The sequence below is a fragment of the Scophthalmus maximus genome, chromosome 10, assembly GCF_022379125.1.
Source record: "Scophthalmus maximus strain ysfricsl-2021 chromosome 10, ASM2237912v1, whole genome shotgun sequence".
Classification (NCBI taxonomy): Eukaryota; Metazoa; Chordata; class Actinopteri; order Pleuronectiformes; family Scophthalmidae; genus Scophthalmus; species Scophthalmus maximus.
In genome coordinates this window covers 21,148,527-21,166,282 of record NC_061524.1, presented here as the reverse complement: position 1 = coordinate 21,166,282, position 17,756 = coordinate 21,148,527, and the positions used below count along the sequence as shown (strand labels likewise).

At 45.6% G+C, this 17,756-nt stretch overlaps 1 protein-coding gene across 4 annotated transcripts in view; it reads left to right on the top strand.

Moving 5' to 3' along the window:
- sema6e (sema domain, transmembrane domain (TM), and cytoplasmic domain, (semaphorin) 6E) overlaps positions 1-17,756 on the top strand; it is a 141,662-nt gene that overhangs the window by 88,818 nt on the left and 35,088 nt on the right. For all 4 annotated transcript variants that reach the window (XM_035608316.2, XM_035608318.2, XM_035608319.2 and 1 more), the window contains 10 exons: positions 973-1,030; positions 4,813-4,869; positions 5,216-5,317; positions 11,113-11,203; positions 11,725-11,847; positions 12,750-12,838; positions 13,019-13,236; positions 14,473-14,604; positions 14,857-15,012; positions 17,311-17,487. In XM_035608316.2, the coding sequence (XP_035464209.2) occupies positions 973-1,030; positions 4,813-4,869; positions 5,216-5,317; positions 11,113-11,203; positions 11,725-11,847; positions 12,750-12,838; positions 13,019-13,236; positions 14,473-14,604; positions 14,857-15,012; positions 17,311-17,487 (1,203 nt within the window). The remainder of the gene's footprint in view (positions 1-972; positions 1,031-4,812; positions 4,870-5,215; positions 5,318-11,112; positions 11,204-11,724; positions 11,848-12,749; positions 12,839-13,018; positions 13,237-14,472; positions 14,605-14,856; positions 15,013-17,310; positions 17,488-17,756) is intronic.

Here is a 17,756-nt window from a genome sequence, read left to right as displayed (position 1 = left end):
ATTTCTTATTTTAGTCTAATGGTGCGCTCACACCAAACTCGATGCAGAGACACGAGTAGACGCGGAGAACCCAATCTAAATATTCGCGTGACGCAATGTGGCGAAAGCCAATCAGCGTTAAGATTCTCCTGCTGTCACTGACGTCCGGATCTGAGAGGGAACGAGAAGAGATTCGGGGACCGTGTTCATTCACGCAAGTAAACTTGTGCGATAACGCAACATGGGAAAATTCGCTCTGCGTTTGGTTTGAACGCACAAATCGTCAACAATGAATTATTTGACTTAAATTTGGATCTACAATCTGTTATGATCTATAAATCTTTTCCAGAACGCCCAACAGAAAATCCATCCTTCCCTCGTCTGTGCTCCGCTCACACTTGAATGTACCTGAACTTAAACTTTATTATATCATTGCGTGAGAAATTTTCCGGCGGACAAACTCCTCTCAGGTTTATGTTTTTTGGCAGCGCCTGCTGAAGGTGTTTCTCGTTCGTCTCTCGGCCTAATTGTGTGTTGCTCCCCCCTCTCGATCAAGATGTCGTAGGTTAATTATCCAAAAAGTACGAGGTCGCGCCTCCTCTCCTTATTTTCACGGTGTAGAATAAATTCTGCCTCCGTTCTTGGCGCTGACTCAAACTGCGGTACTCTTGGTGCCAAGAACAACTTGAAAAGAACTCGGTCCTAATAAAGGTATGGCGATTCTTAATGTACCTGAAGGGCTTTGTTATTTTCTACAGCTGCATTCAACACAGTGAAGCCTCACTCTTCAAAATGGTTCATATGCATCGTGCCCGATAGATGGAAAACTAGTTTCCTGTTGGAAAATGAAAAGCCAATAAACTGCCCGTTGTTGAACAGCTTCCGTCACAGTTGTTGAGCGGAATAGAAGCTGCTTGAAAGCAGGGGGTTGGTGAAATGGTTGAAGCTTCGGGGAGGGTTCCTCTAACGGCGACTCAACTCCGTCTCTTGCAGGGACCATGTGTTTGCCGTCAATCTCGCAGCTTCATCGGAGCAGATAATCCCACGACAGGTAAGAAGAAAAACTTCTTGTGTTAAGTCATATCTCCATCAAACTTCAGTACGTGGCTCCAACGAACTCTCTAACCATTATTATAGTCAATATCAATTTTTTTTTTTTACCATACATGTTATTTAATCTGCCTTTTTCCTTTCTAGCAACTGAAACACGACCTGTTGATTTGAAAAACTGACGTCGCAGATGAATTCCCTGTTCTGAGAATTTGACATTCAGGGATTTATTGATACGTCTTGAGCGATGCTAATAATCAGAGTTGCTGCAATACCAAGTTTTCTACATTTAATATTGTAGAATAGGATTTTGCAGGCATTAAATGTGTATTATAAGAAAGTCTTTGTCATAACTGAACACGGGGGTGTTGCTTGTCAACAGCGATGCTCTAGATAAGATGTCACATGTACAAACAGACGTGCAATAGAAGGGAGTGCCCTTTAGATTCTGTCCCTGTTTTGCTGAACCACAGAAAGGAAAAAACAAATCTCTTGTAACGTTTCCATCTCGTTGTTTTTCCCCGTCTCCGCTCTGCCTGCCTTTTTCATTCGAGTATTAGGAATCTCTCTTCAGACATATATCCAATACAAGTGGCGCAGCGCTCCTGTGGCTGTTGAAGTGCCACGCTCGCTCCAATCCGAATTTCATTTGTCAAACATGATTGCACTTAAATAAAACCCCTCCGGGGCCCGGGCTTTCGTTTGCTTATATTTAGATTAGTGCCAAACTCGGATATTCATTCTGATCAGGCTAACGGTTCCATGTCGAAGGGGGTCTGAACTATTGATTTGGGCGTCGACTGCGGCACAACGAATTGTGCAGGGTTTTTTCTTTTCTGCAGTGCAGTGTTGCGTTGTGTGAGAAATTGAAAGTTTGCATTTGTTTCGCCGTTTAAAAAAAAACAACCCATCAGATCCTCACTCCCCGATCCCTGATATCCATCTGAGCTCCATCGTTAGTGTGTGACCGACTCACACCGCCGCCCGCGTTCTCTTCATCGCGGATCCATTTCTTCACTCTGGCTCATTTTTTAACCCTGCTCTTCATTTTTCACACCAGGGTGCTCATTCACATTCTCCCCCTCACCGATCTCCGCGGGCCTGGGTGGCCATAAGTAATTATTTGTAAACCAAATCGAGCATGGACAAGGCAGGACCTTATTACCATAATGCTGACTCCCGCAGAATGGTGTCAGATCTTCACAAAGTGGCACCGGAGGTGTTTCACGCGAGGGGGCCTGGAGGGAAGGGTGCTGCAGATTTCAAGGCGTCTGTCACAAAGCAGCTCAGGAGAAGATTGATGGGATAGTCCTCGTCATTCTGACTGAGCTCACTGATCGTTCCTGTAATATCTTCTGGATAGATCTTCTTGTGTTTTACAAAAAAAACTCTCGAGGCCCGAGGCATCTCCCCTTAAAGGAGACACAATGCGTTTTGTAGTTTTTCCTTTTCCTCTAGTTTCTTTGTGGATGTTAAAGTTCTGCAAAGTTAAAAAGCCCAAAGTCTGAGGTGAAGGGAGCTCCTCTCCCCCGACAGAAACTCTGCTCCTGAACGCCTCGTCAGTCGTCCGGACGATGTCACAATGATGCGGAGGTGCATAAGGCACCACAAGCGGCTAGTCTGACACGTCTCCAAGCAAAGAGAGAGCGAAGGTCGACACGTTCTACACGCGCTGGAAGCGGTTGACCAATCGCAACAAGAGTGGAGCCAGCTGGCCAATCAGAGAAGACTGGGCTTCGTCTTAAAGAGACAGGAGTGTTTCAGACAGAGGCTGAAAGAGGAGCTGCTGGAAAGCCGATATGTTTACTGATCTTTACATCATGTAAACATTTTCAAGTAATAAGCCACATCAACATTATGAACCTGAATATGAGCAGAAACATGTCTCCTTAAAAGGATGAGACAAATCCCATTAAAAGACCAGAACCCAACAATAAATAGATTGACCAACAAGTTTTCTCATAGTTGGTCGACATGTTCCCACATTGCTTTGATCACAGCTCCTGTAGTTTGGTGTCAGTCAGTTAACAGTTCCCAAAAAGAGCCCTATTGACCAGTTTTACTCCGATTGAATTCTCAAGCTGCGAGTAGCTTCTGTCTTGACTGTTGGAACTGAAGCGGTCTGATAAAAGGGTCAGATGAAATGGGACACCAGCCTCCAGAAGAGGAAAACAAGAGAACGAGGTGCTTGTGGCACAAATTGTGTTTCAGGGGTCTGAGAGAAGTGACCATCAAATGTTTAACACCGCAGGCCAGTTCACTGTGAGGCTGCGATGAGAACAACTCAACACACAGTTTTGTGCAGTAACTTTAAACATCTAAGGTCTAGAACTTGGTCTCATCCTAGATGAACGATTGATTGATTGATTATTTAATTGAGATTGGATACAAATTTGAGTTTTCTTGGGAATGAAAGGACGCACTGTAACAAACTGTAAAACTGCAAGGGCACTCAGTAGAGTGCATACCTCCGCCAAGGCCCAGGAACTTATGAAACCAGATTTTCCATCTGCTAGATCCCCCGAATATGCCTGATATTCATCTTCAAGATCTATCATTTGTTCCCAGGGTAATTTAGTGAAAATGTCAAAAATGTTAAATGTTAAAAAAGTTGATTCCCCAGATCATGCCCTTTTTTTCTTTTTGGGCCCATGCTCAAATCGGTCCAATAGTTTTGATGTAATCCTGCTCGGTTCATTTTCGATTACCAACGGACGCAGAGCAAAATGCCTCCAGACACAATGGATAGAACGATAACCAGGGAAGGCAACGAATCGTGTGTCTGTGATGACGATTCCACAATGTCTGTGAGCCAGTGTTGACGTTTTTGTGGGAGGAATGTGAAAATATCAGGTACTTTTAGTCAAATGCTCGTTCATCAGCAGCAGCAGCCATCTTGGCTGTTTACAAAAGTTGCTTCTCTCCGCGTCATGGTATAAACCCTTCCCATTATCAGACAATCGGTTGTGATCCAGGGTGCGCTCGAATTGTCCTTCCTATCTAATATTCCTATATAATATATATAAAGGTGTAAAGGAGGACTGATAGGAATTAGGAAAAGCCGTCATCGATGCTCAGAGAATCCAACTCGACTTTCACTATACTACACCATGCGACGGTGGATGTTATTGATGTCTGCCGTGGTTAAACTACATAGATGGACTGGAAAAAACACAGCGGCTCCATCAGCATTCTTCAGTGTGTTTTACTGCCGTGTGACATCAGATGTAAATGATTCATATGTAACAGTAACTGACATGATGACGTTCGTCTCTTCTGGGTCATATTCATACTCTTCTTCTTCTTCTACTTCTGCTTCAGATTGAATCGTTTGCGCTCGTGCATGGTGCGGCACGTTAAATATCGCTGCCGCAATGAATTCTGGGGCGTCTACGTATATCTCCAATTCGACCTCACCCCGGGGCCGAGTCTGGCGGAGTAAATGAAATGAGCTCCCAGAATTCATCTGGGTCCCAGGCTAGTGCTGTGCAGGATGAGGGCAGATCCTCGTATGGACAATGACTTGATAGAAACTTTTCATTCTCACAGATCGAGACGTGTTTTCAAAAGTGAATCACTGAGGAACCACAAAGAGCTGCGCCAGGTCACACTTCCATGATTCTCCTCTCGCGTGTTCTTCCCCACGACGTTAATCGATGTTAATGAGATTTTTCATCACAGGTGTCTCGTACCGGCACTCACTCGAACGATCGGGACCGTCGAAAGCGGCGATGGTGAGCGAGGCTTGTCTTCGAGCTGACGGTCTGTCCGTTTGTTTTTCAGAAGCTGACTTGGAAGACGAAGGATGTGGAGAAATGCACCGTGAGGGGGAAAAACAGCGTGAGTGTTCTTCTCTTTTTACGCTCCCTCTCCCGTCGCTCTCTTCCTTTTGCCTCTGCTTGTGTATCCCGCTCGGTGAGGGTTTGTGTTAAGGGAACATGTGCAGGTAGCTTATCGGAATCAGTGCCACGGGCATCAGGGGACACAGGACTCAGGCTTCTGGCATTTTCTTTCACAGAGCTACAGTGAAACCACTAGAGTCAGCCTAGGAACTACGACACTAAATCTACATATTAATAAAATAAACCTTCAACCCGCTGCGAGTCTTGTTTTGATTCTGCCGTTGGTTTGTCCACACGTTCCTGCTCCCTGGTGGTAACATCAAGCTTTTTTCCCCTCCCGACAGGACGAATGTTACAACTACATCAAAGTGCTCGTGCCGCGCAACGACGAGACGCTGTTCGCCTGCGGCACCAACGCCTTCAACCCCACCTGCCGTAACTACAAGGTGAGACGCGGCGCCGAGGCGTGCTGCCTCCGCCGGGGCCTCAATCACAGACGAGAGATGGTATCACTGCCGTTATGAGCCGTGATTGACCCGTGCCCTTGTGCGAGTCGCACCCCCGTTATTTCAGCCGCTGACGGAAACAACAACAAGCTGCAAACTAAAAATTTACATCATGTCCGCACTGAGCTCGCTTTACGAGAAAGCGCCATTACCGGGGATGTCATGTCGTAAACACAGACATAAACACAGGTCACAGAGGCTCAGGCACAGCAGATGGTTTATACATCAGAGAAAACAGATTTACACATTCGCCCTGGAACACATGCATCACATTTCAATATATAAACATTCACATACATGTGCTGTGAGGTTTCCCTGTAAGTTGGATGATTAAAGCCTTGGGCTTGATTTTGTTGAACTTGAAATATAGACTCTACACAAAGGCAATATGTTAATATGACAAGACAATTATGATAGAAGAAATGTCACTGTAAAATATTACAAATTATTATAGATGACTATACATTTAAATTCAGGTGATTAGGATGAAATATTTAAGTTGACTTTAGACAAATTAGAGTCAGAAACCTTTAAAGGAGACAAATGCTGCTCATATTCAGGTTCATAATGTTGACGTGGGTTATTACTCGAAAATGTTTACATGATGTAATGATCAGTAAACTCTTTCACCCACTGTCTGAAACACTCCTGTCTCTTTAAGGTCCCTCCCTCTCAGCCCAGTCTGCTCTGATTGGCCAGCTGGCTCCACTCTGTTGTGATTGGTCCAGTGCATGTGGGACGTGTGGGCCTCCGCTATCACTTTACCCGGCTTCGTTTGGAGGCGTGTCAGACTAGAAGCTAGTCGAGCCTTATGCACTTCGTCCGGACGACTGAAGAGGCGTTCAAGGGCAGAGTTTTTTGTCGGGGAAAGGAGCACCCCTTTACCACAGACGCTCAGCCTTTTACCTTTGCAGAACTTTTTCATCAACAAAAAACTATAACACACCAGAGGAGAGGGAAAAACTGAAAAAGCATAAAGTCTCCTTTAAACAACTGATATTAAACACTTGACTCTTTTGCAATTTCCTTCCAATACTTTCAATACAATAAATCCGTGATTGTTGACTAAACCTCTGATAATATGTAGTCATCTTGACCTCGCTTGGAAAAAAGCTACCGTCAAATAAACGCCCACAAAACGCTGCTACAAAGACGAGTCGTACCGGGTCGAGCGCAGCGTTCGTGTGGCTGCTGGCGCTCCGGCTTGTGTTTTCACTGATGCTACAACAAACAGCTGCGAGCTCAAAGTGCAGGCACACATGTGAAAATAACCGGGAAATGATTAAGTACATAAATAAAGAGGCAGGCTGAACAGTCACGGGCGCATATGCCAAGTTCAGAAATGCTGCGTGCACGAAGAGGAACATTTCCTCTAGAGCACAAACACTTGACACATACAGCACTTGTGTGTTTTGATTGAAGTAGATATGGACGGACATAGTCAGGACACAGTGTTCAGTGTGAACGCTGCCATACTTGTCGTAAAGGCTCAATACCGGCGGGAAGATATTTTGGCTCAACAAAACGGAGATAAAGATTTCTGTTGACAGAAAACAAGACACGCCGCTGACGGAAATAATACAGCGGCTTGCGTCGCACCTTTGTACCACAAAGTCGAAGGGAGGTAGAGGGAATGAGAGAGAGAGAGAGTTGAGTCATGTCAGCAGACGTGGATTTCATCTGCACCCCGTCTCCCTCTGCTACACTGATGGACTCGAAACACCAGCCTTCAGAAAAGGCACACAGATGCCTTGTGTTTAAGAACAATGCAACGGTAAAGCTCCCGCAGCAGCAGGTCACGGCAGGTCATGGGAGCAGGAGGGAACACAAGTCGTACAGCACACACTGTAAATCTGACAGGGGAGCTGAACCACTCCAGGTCGTATTTCATATAGGGATTTTATTTCATTTCATTTCCTGCCCTGTGAGCGAACCCAGTGGTCCATGTCAAGGGTCAGAGTGTGAACAGTTCCTATGTGGTGTCTAGCGATTAGAAATCATTTGAAGGTTCACACCGCGACAGAAGCCAGTTGTTTTCTTTGCGGACAGTAAAGTTTAAAGAAGACAAAGCCGCAGCACTGATGATACGTAACCCTGCACTGTTGCGGTTTGGTAACCAAGACAACTTCTGAACCTGTGATTAGGCAGACAGGACAATTACGTGATCGACTTATCGTAGGATACATGAATATGAACTCGATAATTTTTATTGACCTCAACAACAGCCGTTGTGCATGTTGTTGACAGGAATGAACGTCAACAGCAGTTCAGCAACGTCTCACTGCTTCTGTCCTCTCATCTGTTCTCGTTACTTGTTTGGTCAGAAAATATGGATTTCTTAGTGTTTTTCCAAAGTCTTCAAATTGCTAGTTTTGTCTGAGGTCTAAACTTTGGATAACATTTCTCTTAACAGCCACACAAATCATGTAGGACCAATAGGCCTCTACAACAGTCTCACGTGATTCAGTATCAAAAGATTGTCAATAAAATGACGATAATATTGTTGTATTGTATCGCGATAATTTCTGGGACAATATATCTTGCAACGAAAAGTAGTCATCGTGACAGGCCTGCCTGTGATGGGAGTTTTCTCCTTGACATATATTAAATGAAATTTGAAAACAGCCAATAATGTATGGCATGAAATACTGTTTGTGCAAAAAAAGGTATCTTCAATGGCAAAGTTAGTTGGCTAGTTAGACGTGTCGGTCCATCCCACCCTCAAGAACAAGATGTGTTCACCAAACCTTCAGTTGGACTCGAGGATGAACTGATAAAATGATAGTTGTCAAAGGTCAAGGTCACTGCAGTGAAGACATTTTGGTCAAATTTGGGTCCAGATGTTCACTTGGGCTGACCAGAATTTGGTGGTCAAAGGTCAAAACCATTGGCCATGACTCTCATGATTAGAATAAATTACACGCAATCCCTTTTGTTTGTTTTTAAAGAAGCAACCGACAACTTTGGTGCCCCTAGTGGTTCCAGGTGGTGTTATTGTTAGGTCACTGTCGTAAAGACGTCGGCAACGACGCAGGTACTTTTCCTCAGAGGCTGCTGAGGAAGTTGTCGACACCACTCCTGAGATAACGGAGGAGAAGAAAGACGTTTTTGTTCACTGAAGCTCCTCCTTCGTTTTCTGGCTCCTTGCGTTAACTAGCGGCAGCGTTGGCATCATGGCTAACTCAACGCTGAAAGCCTGGGTACTGTCCAAAGCAGAAGACAATCGTAACAAACCCAGTTTGAACAAATTATCTGGTTGAGTTGCTTAGCTTCTCTCCACGGAGTGAATGTCCATCAGAGGTTCGCTCTTGTTTTATCTCTATTTTGTGCCGTGAACAGATTTGCCCTTTTTCCACAAAAATTGCATCATGATGGCAAAGAGAGAATAACAGGGTGAGATGGGACCAATATAACTATGGATGGTGTCATTTCCCTTCACCATTACAATGTGCAATCAGTTTTAACATCATAATGTTTTAGCCAAAACATTTTTATGTCTGGTTTAAATTCCTCCAAAGTCCTGACTACATATATTGTATGAGTTTGAACGGACATGGATGCAAACTGCAACTTGTTCAGTTGGCAGACGTGCACGACCATGAGGCGGTAAGTGTTGTCGGCTTCACAATGGGGATTACAAAGGCAGGAGCATCAAAACTCTCTAAATCCAGAGAATCATTCTGACCGGAATCCCCTCCATCCCTTGACTTGTGTAGTTGTTGCACCGTGTAGTCTGGAGCCTTGTGAAGTAAACCGAAGCGTCTCTCTGTTTGGCAGATAGACTCTAAATACTTTCCAGGATCATGGCTCAGGTGTCATCAAGGACCTGCACAGTCTCACCGCTCAGCTGCAGCAGCACATCCAACGGTTGATGTGAAATGTTGGAAGAGCTGCACACTGACCTACATCTACACACCATCCCCCCAACCCTGCCACGGACTCCCTCCGGTGAAGAAGCTGATTTACTGTTTAACCAAAACACATCCACACATTCTTTCGGTGTGCAAACCCCCCCAGCTGTGCCGTCTAGCCCTCATCTTTTCCCCTTGTCTAAAAAAAAAAATCCTCCGTACAAGTGATGACTATCAGACAGCTGGGGAGAGAGGGAGAAAGTGTAAATCATATCGAGGAAACTGTCTCTGGAAAAACTCTGCGGAGGACGACGGGGGATCGAGCGAGAGGCGTCTGTTGGTCAAAGACTTGAATGGATGCTCAGCTTCACTGACCAGACTGCTGAGACAGCTGGTCTGTAGACAACAGAGAGGCTTGTCTTCATTCTTCAACGTGCCATCTGTCTTCATCTACCCGCCGGGGTAACCGTCCCGCCGTCACCACGCAGTTTTGTTGAATCCCCACTTCTCTCCGACTTCTGAGCTCTTTTGTGATCAAAAGAACTGCTGTTTCACCTCGCGCTGCGTCGCCCCGCAGCCAAGACGTTCGTCCAGTGTCGGTGGTTTCTAATCATATTTAGACCATTCGAAGAGCGCAAATCCTCTGATTTCTGAAAACTGATGAGACCCTGGATTGCCTCTATTGGCCCCATGAAATGAGAAATGCATGTTCCCAGTTTTAATGTTGAATCCCATACTTGTATATATATGTCTCATATATCTCTCATTGGCCTTCTTTTCTCTTCCAGTGAATTTCATTTTTTTAATCTAAAATAAAAGCAATATATTTTGATATATTGAATTGTAACCTTGTGTTGTGATACGTCGTTGTATCGCCCAGACACAGCCCTAATACTAATAGACTTTTTTAATTATTAAAAAACACAATGCATCAATTAACAAGTCAAATTTATTTTAAAAACGCATTTGAAACCATTTAATTTAAAAATCAGAGTACAATAAAAATAAAAATAAACTAGAATGGCTCAGTAGAGCTCATCCCTCCATCAAGGCCCAACAGTTTCTGTCAGGCCTCACCAAATCCCACACACTCACAGATATAGGTCCGCTTAATATTCCTCATTTCTTTCCAAATAGATCTGTGATTATTCCCTGGGAATTAAGTGAGAATGTGAAGAAAAAAAAGCACATACAAAATTCCTGGATCTGCCCCTTTGTCCGGATCCAATCCAATCCAATCAGAAGTGCCTGGAGCCTGTATACTCTGTACTGACCAGCAGAGGGCGACTCTATGAGAAAATGACTCTACTTCTCATTTTTTTAATTGATTTGTAACGTCAGTAAACATTTTACCGAGGAGATTATGGTTCAATCTCTAGTTTGAAGTCTTCTTCCCATTATGGTTCATTTACATTCAGATAGACCATAAAGCAACGGATGTATTGGAGGGTGGATGGACAGACGGTCCCTCCAATCGGTGCAGGTAGCAGGATGTAGGTGAATGCGCAGCGGACGAGCTCTCGGTCAGGCCACACCCCCAATTCTAGGTCCTATGTCTGGTCGCAAAAAACCCCAAGATGGCACAGGTTTAAAAAGCAAAACTCAAGACTTTTCATAACTGCAGCTCACAAACCAACGGATGAGGTCCCGGTGGGTTGACACTTGGACACGCACACACACACGTCACCCTGTCTGAGGTCTACAGCCGTTTTACCAGCAGGTTGGAAAGTGGAAGCTAGTGTTGGGAGTTTGGTGCTGCAGTGACCCCGCCGGTTTACAAGCGTAGTCAAGATGTTGTCGATTGTCTCTCAGTATTTCATGTCCCGTATTTTTTTTTTTCATCGGATTAGCCTCACAGTTGTGTTTTTGTTTTCTCTGACCTAGATGTCGACACTGGAGCAGGATGGAGAGGAGGTGGTGGGACAGGCCCGCTGTCCCTTCGAGTCCCGCCAGTCCAACGTCGGCCTCTTCGCAGGTGAGCGAACAGAAAACTCTCCAGTAAATCAAATGTTGCAACTTCCGACTCGGGGGGTCAGTCATTCCGAGTTCCGAGGTACAATGGAACGCAGCGTCACTAGCAGAACGGTAACAGCGGGCTCCACCAATCAGAGACGTCAATGTTACACTTTAGGATTGTGGGTAGTGTGGTACTTCTGGATGACATTGGGATTAAAACATGTTTTCCTTAAAACGTGGTTGACTTGTACAGGGTTGCATACACCATCCGGGATCAGAGCAGGCAGAAACACAGGGTCTCATCTGAAGTTAAACTAATCCCAGCAAAAGAAGGAAGGCTGATACTCACGTGAACACATCGGGGTCAGTAAAGTTCAGGGAGGAGAAGCCGAGCTGCTCTCGGTCCTTGAGACTGTCATCTGTTCTCCTCTTCCACTTTTCAATGGGCCGTAAAAAGTCACCCTTGACCAGAATAGACACTATTCGTTTGAACTGTGATCCCCGACGGCATATCTCAATTGTTATTATCCGTTTCCTCAGGCGGTGATTTCTACTCGGCGACGATGACGGACTTCTTGGCCAGCGACGCGGTCATTTACAGAAGTCTGGGAGAAAGCAGCCCCGTCCTGCGAACAGTCAAGTACGACTCCAAGTGGCTGCGAGGTGAGAACGCAGCAGCATTTAGAACGTTTACGTACAGGTGTGGCAGTGTGGTGGTAGAGAAGGTAACTAGACGATGTGTGGGATTTGTTTTGTTTTTTGCTGTTCACCTTTGGGACAGATTCACAAAAAAGGCCCCGAAGATTAGAGATGACATCTCAAAGATCAGAGATGTCATCTCAGAGATCAGAGATGTCATCTCAAAGATCAGAGATGTCATCTCACATCTCTACAACAAGTTAACATCAAATGACAACTACAAATGACCAGAGTTCGGTCTGAGTTTTCACGCGGACGCCAGAACAGAATGAATATGATGGTCAGGTGAAATTAAAATCAAGTGCTGTGGAAACACATGTCGTAGGGAAAATCGTTACGAGATGAAACGCCAAAACTGGATTAAAATGCAGCATCTGAATCAGGAAAATAAAGATGAATAAAAATGAATCAAAGAAGAACCACATTCCTGATTAACAACTATTTTGAGAAAGGTCTTATTTTCATGTTCCTCATTTCCAGACATCAATAACGTGCAAGAGGACCGTCTATTTTCACTTGTAAAGAATAATAACGTTGATCCAGATCTAAATTATGTCTCTGGACTTTCAGTCATTGTTAACCAGTTCTACAAATCTAAAATGGATTCGCTGATTCAGATTCAGTTTTGAGTTTGAAGTTCTTTAAAGTGGCAAATTAAACTTTCCGAATCGCTGCCAAAGTTCTTCTGAGTCAACACAATGAACGTTTCTCCTCATTAGTTCTAACATTTCGATTTGTTAAATTTCCCCTGGACACATTTCCCAAACGGAGCATCTGTGTTTGGCTCACAATGCGCCGTCATGTTGGAAATCAGCCGCGGCTGCCAGCATGTTTGTCACACGTCTTTTTCTCCTCGTCTCCCGCAGAGCCCCATTTCCTCCACGCCATCGAGTACGGGAACTACGTGTACTTCTTCTTCAGCGAGATAGCCGTGGAGTACACCACTCTTGGCAAGGTGAGCGGCGCCTGTCAGACCAGACTCCTGCCAGACTCGCGGTTTATGGCGTCGGCGCTTTGAACATCACCTGCGATGCAAACCGCTCACCAGCTGCTCCGTCTTCGCCTCGGTGTGTCGACGTCCCCGACAACGTGAGGTGTAAAGTGAAGAGTTTTTTACGCTCGTCTGTGCTCGCAGGTGGTCTTCTCCAGGGTGGCTCGTGTTTGCAAGAACGACAACGGCGGGTCCCCGAGAGTGCTGGAGCGCTACTGGACGTCCTTCCTCAAAGCGCGGCTGAACTGCTCGGTCCCCGGCGACTCCTTCTTCTACTTCGACGTCCTGCAGTCGCTGACCAACGTGCTGCAGATCAACCACCGGCCGGCGGTGCTCGGCGTCTTCACCACGCAGGCAAACAGGTCCGTGAGGGCCGCGCAGGGATTACTGTCCGTTCACAGGAGCGCTTGGTTTTTTTTCTTTCCACAGGGAAAAGTGAGGAGAAAAAAAAGTAGCTCTGTACCAAGACGATCCCGTCTCCAAAACATAGAATAACATACAATATCAATATAATAGTTTCATAGAAAAGCAAATCACATATTAGCAATAAAACATCGATTTACAAGTGTATTTCTTTTTGATTCTGGTCAATATTCCAGTAATTTTCTCTCGGCAAAAAAATCTAGATCAGGTAGACCCCCCCCCCTTTTTCCTTGAAGCTTCTAGTATAATTTCTGGAGAATGTCTGAGTGAGATGTGAGAATACAGCAGCAGAGCGAGTGGGCGCGTTGACTTTAAAACAAAACTCTGCTTTCTGCAGCTGAGTCATCGTCACGTCCTGCTGCCGCAGAATGTTTCCGGAGATGTTCCTGCTGCTGTGAACAATATCTGACTTGGACAATCTCCTGCTGCCTTCGTCGCGCGTGATCGGCAAATGTCATTGTTATGTGTGAAAACAGCTCACACGGCCGAGTTTGTGTCGCGCTTGGACCAGGGGTGAGGTCGAATTGTCCTTCCTTTCTACTATTCTTCAATGTCATGAGTTCAAAGATAAAGATGTAAAGGAGGACTGATAGGACGAATCTGACTTGACTTTCAATAAACTATGTCATCTTGCGACGGCGGATGTTTTTGATGCGTCTGTCGTGGTGAACTACAAATTTCCGAAGATGCACTACAAAAAACGCAGCGGCTCCATCAGCATGTTTCAGTTTTTTTACACCGTGTGACATCAGATGTAAATGATTCATATGTAACAGTAACTTACATGATGACATGGATCTCTTCATGTCATATTCATACTCTTCTACTTCTTTTTCTTCTACTTCAGATTGAATCGTTTACGTCCGTACATGGCGCGTCACGTTAAATATCACTGCCGCAATGAATTGTGGGGCGTCTATTTCTCCTTACTCTCACAAAGTAAGCTCCAGTGTACCCTATGCTAAAGGAGATAGGAAAGGAAGCACGGAAGCTCCTTTCTTATGCATGTAGAGAATCCGAACAGCTCTTATCATGGCTGAAGATAAAAAAATACTTCCGGGTCACGTCAAGATTAGGGAAACTTCCTAAGCCAATTTGACAATTCGACCTCAACCCAGGACCTGGGTTTCTCTCGCTCGTTGTAACGCCAACATCTTCCTTTGCGACCCCTTCAGCATCACCGGCTCGGCGGTCTGCGCGTTCTACATGGACGACATAGAAAAGGCCTTCGGCGGCAAATTCAAGGAGCAGAGGAACAGCGAGTCGGCGTGGACGCCTGTTCCAGAGGAGCAGGTCCCGAAGCCGAGGTAGGAGACGCGTCTTTAAATAGCAAACTGTCACTTTCCAAGATCATGTTCCTGCAGCTGCTGTTGTTATTGTCCTGCGACTCTCCCACACACACACACACACACACATACACATACACATACACACAAACCTGCTGCTCATCGCCGGAAACAAACATCTGCCAGAGCTTTTTTTTTTTTTTTTTTACATCTGCGCCTGTTAAAGTGGATTCGTCGACTGACGGTTGGTTTTCTCTCTCTGCCGCGGCGCAGGCCGGGCTGCTGTGCCGGCGAGGGCTCGGCCGCCGCCTACAAGTCGTCCACCACCTTCCCCGACGACACCCTGACGTTCATCAAGTCGTACCCACTCATGGACGAGTCCGTGCCCTCGGTCAACGACAGACCCTACTTCACCCGCACCACCAGCAGGTATGATGCTTTCACTGAGCGTCTTCATTCGGTATTCCGACCTGTGACCTTTCACACCTCCTGCACAATCTGTGGCTCTTCTGACGTCAGGCGAAGGTTACAGGAGCATCAGGACCAGAGCGTCAGGCAGCAGCTGTTCATATTTCATGTGCACGTGACGGACACTTTAAACCAAACCCTGCACTGGTCACTTCTCCCTTGGCAGCAGCAGGGATGATGACGATAATAAATAGTTATCTTAATTACACGTTGCCCTGGGAAACAGCTGCACAGCTGATGTTCGGTGAAATAGCGATAAAGTTTTTAATTAGATTGAGTTTTACTTCCAGCGTTAAATCCATCAGTTTTATATCATTGTGAGTCGAATATTTTTTGGGATTCTTTTGAACTGATGAGCAGAGAAATTGAAGATGATTTGATGACATGATTGAACAAATTTTTTTTGTTCAAGTCTGTATGGACTGTTGACCACTGAATAATCACAAGTTATCAACAGATCAGCTTATAGTGAAATTAATCATTATATCATGTGTATTTTCATCTACAATTAGTTGAATTATTGATACATGTTGTGAAAAGTAGTGTTTAAAATGTGGCAGATTCATTTTAGAATGAATTTAAACTCATTTTGTAAAGTGCGGAGAGAAAAAAATTCTAATTACTAAATTATTCTCAAAAATGTATTTCACTGCACAGCATTTAGCCGCCTCATTGTGAGTTTGAGCTTCGGTTCTGCCAAATGTCGCTAATGTTCCACCCTGTTTCGCCATAAATCAAGAAATTACACGCAGAGCTTTTGTTCGAGTGCTCCTCTGAACACATCTCCATTGAATCTGATGGATAATACAACGTCACCGCTGCTGCTCAGAGCTGCAATTACGGAAGAAAAGGTCTTGCCTTTAATGGTTAATACGCAGGTATTATCTTTTACTCTTCCATAACTCTGGTCTGCAGTCGTTATTGACGAGCGAGATCAGGTGGAACACGCACACAAACCTCGTCCCTCATTAAACCCATCGGATTCGCCCAACGGTCGATTCAAGTCCACGTCAAACATGAGCCTGACCTGCAGAATGGTGTGTGTGTGTGTGTGTGTGTGTGTGTGTGTGTGTGTGTGTGTGTGTGTGTGTGTGTGTGTGTGTGTGTGTGTGTGTGTGTGTGTGTGTGTGTGTGTGTGTGTGTGTGTGTGTGTGTGTGTGTGTGTGTGTGTGTGTGTGTGTGTGTGTGTGTGTGTGTGTGTGGTGACATTTGAGAATCCACTGATATCAGATGATGAAGGAGAGAAGGGGGGGGATCGGTGATTAGTGTCACTCGTGTCACAAACAGTACCACACAATCCTCACACGCTGATGTACATGCGGCTGATACACATCGTAGAATGAACCTCAACACACACACACACACACCCACACACACACACTCAGTACACAGCAGCCTCCTCCATGTCTCCTGAAGCAAAGCCAGGCTGACAGCCAAACACTGCAGAGGCTCCATACTGGGGGAAACATGCGCCACTTCACATCTGGCGGCAAAACCGTCACATCTGCCTCGCCTCTCCCCGGAGAGGCGCTAGATAAATGAAACCTAACCAGAAAGTGCATCGGGCGCTGCCGCCAGTCAAATCCGTGTGGGTAAACAAACCAGCCTCCCTGGGACCGGATGGGCGAAATCCGGGCACGTCAGCCTCTGCGGGTGTCCTCTGTAAACGAATCTACGAGGGGATGTGATGCCAAAAGAATATAACAGGGTTTATTATAGGAAGTCTGTTTTGTTTGTTCAAGTCCCAGGGCCTGAGAGGCAGGCAGAGGAAGTGAAGCTTATCCCTGCCTGGACTCAAGGTGCCCTTCAGCCTGGCTCTCCATCCGACCGCTCGCCGGCCGCACACAGCTGTGGTGCTACTGGGCTACTCCCAGGTGTGACTGTGTGCAGCTGGAGGAAGATTAGGCTCCACAAAATACAAAAATAAGAAACGAGTGAGTCAGAATGAGGCTGCAGTGTGTCACAGAAAGTGGCCCAAGCAACAGGAATGGGGTGGATGGATTGATTGGGATGAAGGGATTAAAGGATGGAAGCGATGGTACAGTAGAGGAAGTGACGGATTGCACACTGATGCTTTATACAATGAGCTCATCAAGTGGAAAAGGACTTTGACGAGGTGAAACAACAAGAGGACACGAAGCAGCACATTGAACCGTTTCCTCCAAGTCAATTTGAATAGAAATGTCGGCTTCCGTTCAGGCGCTGAGCGTGTCTGTGAATGAAGCATTTGTACTTTTCTCTTGTCTTTTCTTCTTGCAGATTCAAGTTGACCCAGATAGCGGTGGATACGTCGGCAGGGCCGTACAAGAACTACACGCTGCTTTTCCTGGGCTCAGACAACGGCCACGTGCTGAAGATCCTGGCCAGCACCGAGGGAGCCAACGCGTCGTTCGGCACGCAGCTGCTGGAGGACATCGACGTCTACAACCCCAACAAGTTAGACAGTCTCTCTGGCTCGTGTCCTCAGTTGTCCGCCCTCTTTTTCTCTCTTTTGTCCTCCTCCGTTCTCTTCCTCTATGTTCTGCCCGCCCACTCTGTGGTCTATTGTAACACTTTGCATCACCCTGTACAGCCAGAGGCGAAGCTTCTTCTTCTTCTTTGTTTTCTGCACAACTCGGGGAGAGAAAAAAACTCCATTTGCACGGAGTTCGATTCCTAGTCGGGCTCTGGTAATAAATTTCAGACGGCGAATTTTAAAGATGAAA